The 10,679-nt window shown below is 62.6% G+C and overlaps 1 protein-coding gene across 16 annotated transcripts in view; it reads left to right on the top strand.

Annotated features, from left to right (window-relative positions):
- Positions 1-3,686: 3,686 nt before the first annotated feature.
- The window catches only part of Crocc2 (ciliary rootlet coiled-coil, rootletin family member 2), a 47,379-nt gene continuing 40,386 nt past the window's right edge, over positions 3,687-10,679 (top strand). For 12 of the 16 annotated variants that reach the window (XR_001232162.1, XM_013508071.1, XM_013508078.1 and 9 more), the window contains exons 1-2: positions 3,687-3,963; positions 10,175-10,325. Coding sequence is in view for 15 of the 16 variants with exons in the window: in XM_013508071.1 (XP_013363525.1) it covers positions 3,886-3,963; positions 10,175-10,325 (229 nt within the window). In the remaining variant the exon portion in view is untranslated. Of the gene's footprint in view, positions 3,964-5,203; positions 5,284-6,264; positions 6,484-10,174; positions 10,326-10,679 lie in introns of those variants that run through there. The other 4 variants (XM_013508073.1, XM_013508072.1, XM_013508077.1 and 1 more) reach the window with 4 other exon arrangements.

Here is a 10,679-nt window from a genome sequence, read left to right as displayed (position 1 = left end):
GTACTTTGCTCATCTTTTCATGCATTCGTGACACGCTGGTAGCTTTTCCCTGTGGCGGCCGTGAACATGACATACAAATCCCTTTCCAAGCCTCTGCTTTCCGTCCGTGAGGCACACACCCAGGAGGAGCCGCTGGGTGTGTGGCGTCTGATTTTGGAGGGGCTGCCTTGCTGTTTCAAACACCTGATCCACATGGGGCTTCCGGTTTCCCCACACCCTGGTGCACTGGTTTCTGTTTTCTTGGCAGTAACGCCTCGGAGGGGCTGAGGGCTATTTCATTACAGCTTTTTATCTTGATTTCCCATTGCTTGGTGCCATCAAGCACACTTTCACGGGCTTACTTGCTATCTGTGTATCTTTGGGAAAATATGTTTACCTTCTTTGCTGTTTTTAATTGGGTTGTTTTGCTACCGTGGGGTTGTAGTGTGCTTTATATATTCTGGATCTTAACCCTGTATCAGAAGATACTTTGCAAGTATTTCCCTGTAGAATATTCTGTTTTTTAGCCAGGTGTGGTGGTGTATGCCTGTCCCAGCACTCAAGAAGCTGAGGCAGGAGGATCACTGTGAGTTCAAGGCCAGCCAGCACTACATAGCAAGACCTTGTCTCAAAAAGAAAGAAAAAGAATACTCTGTCTTTTTACTATCTTTAATACTGAGCTTTGATGCACTAAATTTTAATAAAGTTCGATTTATCCATTTCTTCTTTTGTTATCTGTACTTCTGAAATCATGTCTAAGAAATCAAAGCCAAATCCAATGTTGTGAGGCTTTCCTTGCATGTTTTCTTCTAGGAGGTTCATACTTTAGCTCTTGGGGTTAGATCCTCAGGGCAGGATGCCCCGGCGCTGCCCCAGTCCCTTGCTTCTCTGTGCCTGACTCCTCTAGCACAGGTAGCAGAGGGCAGAGTCCTGAGCCACCCCCGAGTCCGCGGGGCCATCGTTCCACAGTGGCCTCCCCGTGGGTCAACACAGGTGTCGAAGGCCGAGTTATCTCCCCCCAGGGAGCTTCACAGGACTTGTGGGCAGGCTGGATCCCCAAGCCCAGCACATGTGCCAGCTGCCTCTCCTTGGTATATCATCAGCTGGATCCACAGATGCCACAATTTGCCACCCCAACCCCAACTCCCCAGGGAGGAAAGGGCACCTTGGAAGCCTGCTAAATGCACCACACTTCCTATGTGAGGGTCACTTGAGGCGCCAGCCTAGCCCCGCCTCAGCTGGCCTCTCGCCCACGTCCTCCCATCCTCTCAGCAGTGGGGAGGGAGGAAGTGTCGTTCGACCTTCTGTGCCCAGGACACGGTGACTCTGAGGAGTCCACAGGCTCGGTTCACGCAAAGGACAGTTCTGGGGAGAGGGCGGGGCACGGAAAGGAATGCAGCGCCTCTGTTGCTGCTCTGTCCTGGCCCTGCGGGCTCCAGGGCTGCCTGTCTGGCCATAATCTCTCTGGAATCTGCCTTGCTTTCTGTCCCTGTCTCTGCTTCTCCAGTGACTCTGTGCCCCAGGGACCCGGGCCTGCTCCAGAGCCACCGTACAGCCGCAGCCCAGGCATCCCAGGGTGGCTCGGCCGACCTGCTCAGGGTCTCCCTCGTGGGCCCCGTCCACGGCAGGTCATGCAGGTGCAGAACAGGAAGTGGGCAGTGCCCCTGTGTCAGACAGAGCCCTGGGCATGACCTCGGGCACAGCCCAACTGCTCACTGGCACCAGGCTGACCTCCCTCGATGGCCTCCTCTCCAGCCTGGGTGTACACACAGCCTGGCCCGCCCAGTGCCCAGAGGACGCAGGCAGGAGTCCTGGGCTGAAGTCCAGCAGGAGCTGGACTTCTCCACCAGCCTAAGAGGACAGTTGGGGGGCAGCAGCTCCCAGGACTTTCAGACAACTTAGGGAGCAGTGGGCAAGGTGGCTACCTGGCATTGCTTTGGGTGTCACGGGCGGGCTTGAGGGGCCCAGCGGAGCTGCCCTGCTGCCAGGCCTCTCCCGGAAGCCCTCCTGCTCCATGCCCAGGAGTGGCTGAGGGCAGGACAGGTCCACCCCTGCCTTTGATCTCACCCCAAGGCACCTCTGAGGCCTCATGAACTCTCGAAACCTGAGCTCAGACCCGTACTAGCACTGGTCCACGTGAGCAACAGCCACGGGCTGAGCCAGAGGACCTCAGCTTTGTCCTGGACAGAGGACACCTGCTCAGCTAACAGCTTGTTTGAGAAGGAAGTCTCTTCCCCCCAGTACTGGGAATTGAACCCATGACCTTTGCATTGAGCTACTTCCCCACACAGTACTTTTACTTTCAATACTCCTGCCTCAGCCTTCCAGAGTGCTGGGATTACAGGAGTGAGCACCATACCCAGCTGTGAGTGAAGTCTTGCTCTAGCTGTCCAGAAGGCCCCGTGGATGGCCACCCCATCTGCACAGCCTCCTCAAGCCCCTCCCCACCCAAGGGCCCCACTTGAGATCCTTCCCCTACTCCCTGCCCCCTCAGGTGCCAGGTAGAGCCAGGAGCTACCCAGGGATGTGCCCCCAGGGTCTGAACCTAGAGCCGGTGCTGGGGTGAGAGGGACTGAGCGAGCCCCCAGCTCTGCTCCTAGCAGGGCTGCATCTGGACAAAAGAGCTGCCTTGTCCCTGTGTGGGGACCCTGGCAGCAGTCCACTCGGGGGTGGGTTGAGCAAGGCCCTGGGACCCCAGAGGAGAACAGGGCCCAGGACTTCGGGGAGCTTTGTTTGAATGCAGGCACCCCCGCTTTCTGCACTGCGGTCTCAGCAGGTGGCCAGGCCCTGTCAGGGCTCCCTGGGCTCCCTGGGCTCCCTGGGCTCCTTGGGGATGGAGCACCGGCCTGCTGTCTTTCTCCACTGCAGTGACAACTACAGGAGAAGCACACACCAAGCTTCGGGGAGAGGCTCGGCTCGGCCCAAGGCCTCCCCAGCCCCACCTCTGGGGGGCTCTATCCCTGGTGGTCCCTCCTGGCCTGGCCCACCAAGCACCTCCCCACCTTCTGGACTGGCTGAAAACCCAGGGCTCTGAGAGGGAGCCTCCCCAGAGCCCCACACAGGCCAGCCTTCCCCACAAGAAGGCTGTGGCACCCCCTTCTGCAGAGGGACCCCGGCAACATCAAGCTGGCTCTGGGTATGCCAGCTAGGACTGAGGTCCCCGAGGTTGGGGGAGACGCACATTCACCCGTGGGGCCCAAGCGATGGAGCTCTGTGTGCAGACAGCCAGCCAGGGGTGCAGGACCGGCTGTGCCTTGCGCCCTAGAAGTGTCCTCCCTGCCCAGAAACACACCCTTTCTTCCCCTCACTACTCTGATGGCTGGGGCTGGTGCCGTGGCAGTGCCTTGGGGTTCATGTGCATGAGTTGGGGGAGCCCCAGAAGGGCTCTGGGGGCAGAGGTGGGGCAGGCAGGGCTCCACTGTGCCTCGGCAGGAGCTCCCTCCCGTGTCTCCTCCCACGGTTGAGAAAGTTAGTTTAGGATTCTTGGTGAAGTGCAGCCCAGGCTGGGTGGGCAGTGAGCACTGAGTCCACCTGAGCAAACGGGCGTGGGGAGAGGCCACCCCCAGGGGTGTCTCAAGGGGCAGCTTCACTCCCGGTCTCCGGGGAGCCGCTTCCCGCCACAACGTTCCTCAGGCCCAGAATGAGTACTGTACTCGTTTCCAGGGAAACCCAGCCCTCGGGCAGGCGTCCCAGTTGCCACAGCAACAGCCCTGGCTTGGTTGGACTGGCGGTTGGTTTCAGCACTGAGCTGGGCAGCTGTGTGCCCGGGCTCGGGTCTCAGCACAGCAGGACAGGACCCAGGCAGGTGCGAGGCAGGAGCGCGGCAGGTGCACTGGCCAGGCCGGGGCAGGAGATGCGTGGGGAGCCACGCCACACTTTCCTCGAGGCCCTGTGTGCTGGTCAGCCATGAGCTCCGACTACAGCGAGTCTGGGGACCAGGCCTCCATGGAGCCGCCCCCGCTGGGGCTGGCCGCTGTCATCCAGGTCAGTGAGGTGGCTGCCCTGATGCTGCAGGGCACCTCGGGGCACTGCACAGAGGGGACTGGCGGCTTCTCCAAGGCCAGGCACTACCTGCCCACTTACATGTGCACATGCATGTGCACGTGCCAGGGCAGATGTGCTCAGGCACGCACACTCACACACACACACACACACACACACACACACACAGGGGAGCCTGGCAGGCACCACGCAGCAGCCTAGGGATGGACCCCTCTGCCTGGCGCTCTGGGTTCATCCGCTGTCCTCCACCCTCCACTTCCTTTGTCCAGGTGTGGGAGCTGGCTGGGCTGCCTGGACGGGGGCTGCCGTGGGGGTCCCCAACTCCCACTCTGTCAGTTCCGCTGTCTGTCTTCGTGGCACTCACCTGCAAAGCTACTATACAGACCCAGAACAGCTTCAGGGCCCTCTTCCCTCACCCTGGCTTCTGGACGCCCCCTGCTCCCCTAACCAGCATGCCCTGCCTCCCTGTGCTTGTCACCCCATTGTAGCCACCAGAGCCAGGCACTTCCTACACCTTGGGGATCCCAGTGCACCCCAGACAGACCGGTGACTCAGCTGTTATCAGCCTGGCCCTCAGTCCCTGGAGCCCTGCTGTGAGGGCAGATGTAGCCCTAGATAAACACCACCTGTCCCCTGGGAGGAGTAATTGTCCGAGGTGGCGCCAGGTGGCTAAATGACATGGCCATATCAGTGTGCACACACACATGCACGTACACACACACACACACACACACAACACACACACACGGTTGCCCGTGCAAGGGCAGAACGAGGAGAGGAGCCTGGTGGGACTTTCACCTGCCGGCCACTCTGTGTTGCGCTGGTGACCGAGGGAGGAAGCGGCAGAGCCTCAGTTCGCGCTCAGCCTGCATCACACGTGGCCTCCTGCAGCCCCTTCAGGGCCCTGACAAACCTAGACTCGGGGGTGGACGGAGAAACGCAGAGCAGTGCCAGCCCCGCCGCAGGGGCGCGAGTCAGGGCGGCTGGGGCTGTGCCTGCCCCCAACTCCCACTGTCCCCCTCGGAGCCCCCTGAGAGCCATGTGGAGCTGGGCGACGCTTGCTATTTGCGTTGTCGGTGATTGAGATCTCGGTCCGATTACCAGGGTGAGCAGGCAGCACGGGCGCCACCAGACACTCAGACAGGCCCACTGGGACGGGGTGGCAGGACACGCCTCCCAGCAACCACTGAATGCTTCGTCTCTATGGCCCTGACAACTCCAGATAAACGGAGCCAGACAGTACTGTCCTTCGTGACAGGTCCCTGCCCCGGCGTGACGACCTCAGGTCCATCCATGCTGCAGGTGGGCCAGGATTTCCCTCCTTTTCAAGGCTGAATAACACTCCATGGTATGGATGGCTTCACGCTGCTCACCCACTCGCCCACTCGCCCACTCGCCCACTCTCTCAGGGTTAGCAACAGCCAGCACAGCTCCCAGAAGCAAGCAGAGCCCTACTCTTCCCAGCACGTGAAAGAGTTGCTCAGGGCAAGGCCGGGAGCAGCCGACACCCAGACCTAGCGCCCAAAGCCCTCCCCGCTGCCTCCTTCAGGGCTCCCATGGGAGCCTCATCATTCGGCACTGCTGAGCCCATCTCCGGCCATCACTGGTCAGCTCGCTCACTGCTCCTGGGCAGTCTGAAAGTCAAGGAAGAGGGTTCTAGCCCTCTCATCCGAGCACCGGCCCCAGCCCAGCTGTCCCATTAGCACATGGGAGACTCTCATCCTCCATAGTTCTGAGGGTGCAGGGCCACCACAGTGCAGGCCCGCAGGGACGGGGACCAGGAATGTACAGAGAGGGGCTCAGCCCTGCCCAAGCTGCAAGCCCTGCGCATCCGTGAGCAAGCTGGGGACAGGCTGGCCCCGTGCAAGTCTCCTGGGACTCCTGCTGTGCCAGGTGGCCCTGCACTCACCATGGGCCACTTCCACTGGCTCAGGGGCCTCTCCCTGCCACCCACAGTGGAGATCGGCCCCACACTCCTCACTGGGTGTTCAAGGCCCTTGCACCTGCTCTGTCCTCTCCCTGCCTCTCCTCCCAGGCTCCCTGCAGATTTTGTCCTGGGCCTGGCTTCACTTGCACTGTTCCTGCACTCGTGCACACGCATGCACACACGTGTAAACCCACACCTGCACTGTCGGCTGTTAGGCTCTTTCAGTCCACCTGCCACCTTCCCAGGCAGCCTGTGTGGGTACCATGGCCACAGGAGCAGACAGGCCAGACAACATCCTCAGCCTCCAAAACATGCTTTGCTGTCACTTCGTAGTTTGTGATTCACACCTTTGGCAGTTCCAGCTGGGTTTCCAGCCATTCACTTCTCGGGCACGGTCTGAGCCTCATGTGCCGAGTCCCGTGCTGCGGAAGTCATCTGCTTCACCCCGGTGCCCGTCTCAATGCCCAGCCTTCAGGAACTCCTGGGTTCACTACTAGTCGAGGAGCAACGCCCCCACCGGCCAGCAGCAGGCGCCTGTCCTGGTGTGCAGCCAGCCCGAGCACGGAGAGCCTGAAGTGAGCAGTAGCCTCGGGGAGGTGGCCGTTGCCCAGCACACAGCAACTCTGTTCTAAAGATGCAGGGCTGGCAGGGGCCCTCCTGCCCAGGGCCATCTGCAGGAGGCCAGGCTGCGGAAGGATACCGCCGGCTGGACCTAGATGAAGGGAGGGCCTGTGGGCACTGGGCTCTGGGCATCCACGGAGAGCTGGCTGTCCAGCAACTATGACCGCAGTGTCTGGGATCCAGGGTGGGGTCCCAGGCTGGCACAGGACTCTCGGGTGGTGACTGGAGGCATCCCACCTGCCCAGCCTCTCTCCCGTGAGGAGGCCAGGCATCCTGACTCAGGTCAAGAGGAAGGACATGAACGGCCTGTTCATGGAAATGCTTTGAAAGCAGGGTCCACCCGACATGCCCCACCTCACACACCAGGCACTGATTGCTAGAGCCAGAGCCCAGCCTGACTCCTGGAGCGGGACCGGTGGCCCTCTTGCAGTTGCCTGTGGAACCACGCGGGGGCAGTGCCTCCCCGGCGTCCTTCCCGGCCTTTGCGGCCTCAGCCGCCCGACCCTGGTGTCGAGGTTGTGCTGGGCACGCCGTCCCTCTGTGATTTTAAATGAAGGTCTCAGTGCCGTGGCCTGCCTCTGCCAGGCCCCAGGTGTGGGGGAGCCTCACCTGCCTCCACTGGAGGCTGCTGGGGTGGACACACCCACCTGGCCTGCCCTGCACAGCTGGGAGCCGGTATGGAGTGGGAGCAGGGCCTGGGGAGCTGGGCCTGGCCCCTCCATGTGCATCTCCGTCTCCATCTCCATCTTTCGGGGCCGGCTTCCCCCTCTCCAGCTCTTCAGAAGGTGGCCAGACCTGCTGGGCTGTGGGAGTGGGGCGTTGCGGTCAGCCTCTGGGAGTCCCGTGCCCAGCTAAAGGCCGCTGTCCAGCTCACTGCCTCCAGCCCAGCTTGGGACCACAGGGGCCTTGTGTCCACACCAGGGATTCTGATCCCAACTGTCTGGAGGGAGCACCAGGAGGAAGGGTTGTGCCCCAGGGACCCCGGTGGGAGGAGGAGGCTGCAGCCACCCCACGAGGCCATGGGCACCCTGGAATCCCTGCACCTCTGCCCCTCACCTGGACCCCCAAGGTGGGTACGGCCTCCACTCATCTCCTCCTTAGGGTTGAATTGCTGTCCTTGGACTCAGTTTACCCATCTGCAGCATAGGTAAGACAGTAAGGCCCACCCCTTGGAATCTTTAGCCAAGTCCTATAATGGAGGAGGAGGTGAGGGACAGGGGTCAAAGCATCCCCAGGACCCCCACCCCAGGCCCCACAGCACCCCTCCAAGGGCTGGCAGGAAGGAAGTAGTGTGCCCCCGAGTGAGATGGGGCGCGGCACTCACCACACCTCCCCGGACCTGCAGCCCAGGGCCCTGGGGCCCAGCAGGTCCTTTTTACCAGCCCAGGCACACAGATGGGGGCGTGGGCTCAGGAGGGGCACAGAGCTCTTGGAGAGAGTCCTGATCAGACCCTGCCTGTGTTCCTCCATTCCCTCACAGGACTGCGGTTCCCCCCCGCCCCCGACAGCCATGCAGAGCGGGGAGCAGGGAGGGATGGCGGGGTCCCTGGGTCCTTCACAGGGTGGGGTGGGGGGCTGGCCAGGGCCCAGCTCCCAGCGCTAAGGGCAAGACTATGGATAGAGGAGAGAACTGGGGGCAGGAGGAAGGCCAGGTTCAGCTGGGTCGGGGTCTTTTGGGAGCCGTGGGCCCAGCCTCAGTGTCCCCCAACTCTCCCCACTGCCTCACCCCCACCAGGTCCTGGCTAGCCAGGAAGAACCCCAACTGGAGCAGCTGACCCCTCCTGGCTGCAGGGCCCCAGGCAACAAGCTCTGGTCCCCTTGCTGGGCCTGGGGACACAGGGCAGAGGACGGAGGGGAGGAGCAAGCTAGAGAGGGCAGCAGGGAGGCAGGCGCCTGAGGAAGGGGCTGCCGGTGCAGGCTGCATCCTCCCCCATTTCCCCGTCCTTCTGCGAACCAGATAGGAAGGCAAGCGGGGAGCAGGCCTGGGATGCCCCACCTCCCCCTCCCTCCCCGGCGGTCAGGCACCCGGCCGCAGCTGGAACCCATTACGCCCATGCGCCTCTCGGGATGCGGCTCATAAGTGACCCTCTGTGAACGCTCGGAATGAGTCAAGTCCGAGCTGTGCGCCGCCTTCCCGTTAGCGGGTGGCGCCACGGGTGGGGTATTTGGGGGAGTGGAGGGGGGAAGCAAGAGGGAGCGCGGGAGCTTCCGGCCTGGGGCGGCCAAGCCAGCTCTCTGGTCTCTAGGAGGTGTCCTGGGGAGCTGTGTGCCGCCGTGGGGCCTTCCCCCCTGTGGGAAGGAAGGGGCCAGAACAGGCGCAGGCTGGACCTCTTCCCGCCCTCGCCTGGGGGGCGGGCCGGGTCTGCCCACGCCCCGCCTGTGCAGAGGGGCTGCCGCAGGCTGTCAGCTGTCCTGCTGCTGCTGCAGGGGAGGCCGCTTTCCCGACGCACCTGGGTCTTCTGGGGATGGGTGAGGGTGGGGCCTCTCCAAGCCCTGGGAGGCAGTGGGGGCCCACCTCACACGTGCATATGCACACAGGCACACACGTGCACTCCGCCGTGTGCACACCCATGCCCATGCACACGCGTGCTAGCTCAGAAGCTGTGCACCAGGCCCCACAGTGTCTCTGGGCCTCCAGGTGCCGTGCACAGCCTGGGTCTTGGTGACTGGAAGTAACCCCCAGCAGACAGACCCAGATGTCGGGAAGCAGGGAGGCAGGGTGCCCAGTGACCACAGGACACGGAGAGGCCCGGCCAGGGCTGGAGCAGGGAAAGGGCAAGAGGGATGGGGCAGGGTAACCCAGGGGGCCCCCAGCTCAGGCTGCAGGTCAGAGCCAGGGCAGTGGGGACGGAGCGGGAGAAGGCAAGCAGGAAGCTGCGGGTGGGGAGGGGTCCTCCTGCGTAGGGGGGTCTGGGGGGACCTCGGGGACAAGGGTTCTCCCTTCATGGCCTGGGAGCCAGGGAGCGGGGCTGGGAGACTGGCTGCCTCCTCAGGAGCCTGGGAAGTAGAATCATCCCAGCGTCCCCTCTCAAGCCCGCAAGCCGCTCTTGAGGAGGCAGGCTACCCTGTGCCTGCCGGGCTGCCTCCCATGTGCAGCACTTCCCTGCTGCCGAGGAGGGGGCAGCCCCAGCACCTGGCGAGAGAGCCCTGTTCAGGCCCCAGCTGGCCAGAACGCAGGACCCCCCATGGGTCACCTCTGCGACTGGACCTGGAACTTTGTGCCTAGTTCAGGCCGTGTGGGCCTCTTCCCTGGCAGCTCAGCTGCTCAGGCCCCTCCAGGAAGGAGGGTACCCCGGGCTGTCCACCCCCAGGCCTGAGGGGAGCCCATGTGATAGCCGTGCCAGCCTCCTTTGGGAATGGAGGGCAGATGGGGTCTTGGCCCATGGCACTCAGGCCCTGCTCTGTCCCTTCCTGGCTCAAAGCCACTGGGGCTGGGGCTGACCCCAGCCAGGCCTTCTCTCCTCCTTCTGGACACCCACTTTACAGGTGGGAAAACCAAGGTACCTGCCTTGCCCTGACCTCTTCAGGGCCTTTGCTGTGTTGGGGTGACCTGGCAGTGACCCCCACTAATCCAGTGGGCTCATGTGGTTGCCTGGCACTGTCCAAGGCCTGCCTGATGCCAGGTGTCTCTGGGGTATTTTTCAGAGGTTGGAGGACACCATCCTGAGCCCCAGAGCCAACAGGGAAGACCGGGCGCTAACCATGCGTGGGGAAGGGCAGCAGGCCTCACCCACCCCTGTGCCTGCCCGAATCCGTGAGATCGTGGCTGGCAGCCTGGCCGGGGAGCCACCCCGAGGTGAGAAACAGAGCGGCACCCTAGAAGCTGCATCAGGGTGCCAACCCTGGACTGCCCTGTGGCCCCATGCCCCACCGGCCTGCTGGCCCTCTGTCCCCAGGGTATCCTTGGGGCACTTATCTCTAGCATACAGGGACTGACGCTGTAGCAGCAGCACCCCAATTGTTTCCTCCTGATCTCTTCCTGGCATGAGAACTCTAAGGGATCATATTGATCTGGGAGCACATAACCCCCACCCCATGCCCTGGGCCTTGCCCATGTCCCTCAGCCAGTGCCCGGCAGCAGCACCCTCATTGTCGTGCTGAGGGCGAGCGAGCCTGAGGTGTGGTCCTTGGGCCAGGCCTTGCAGCAGTC

Source organism: Chinchilla lanigera, unplaced genomic scaffold (genome assembly GCF_000276665.1).
Source record: "Chinchilla lanigera isolate Chin_1 unplaced genomic scaffold, ChiLan1.0 scaffold00141, whole genome shotgun sequence".
Taxonomy (NCBI): Eukaryota; Metazoa; Chordata; class Mammalia; order Rodentia; family Chinchillidae; genus Chinchilla; species Chinchilla lanigera.
This window is presented reverse-complemented; position numbering and strand designations above follow the sequence as displayed.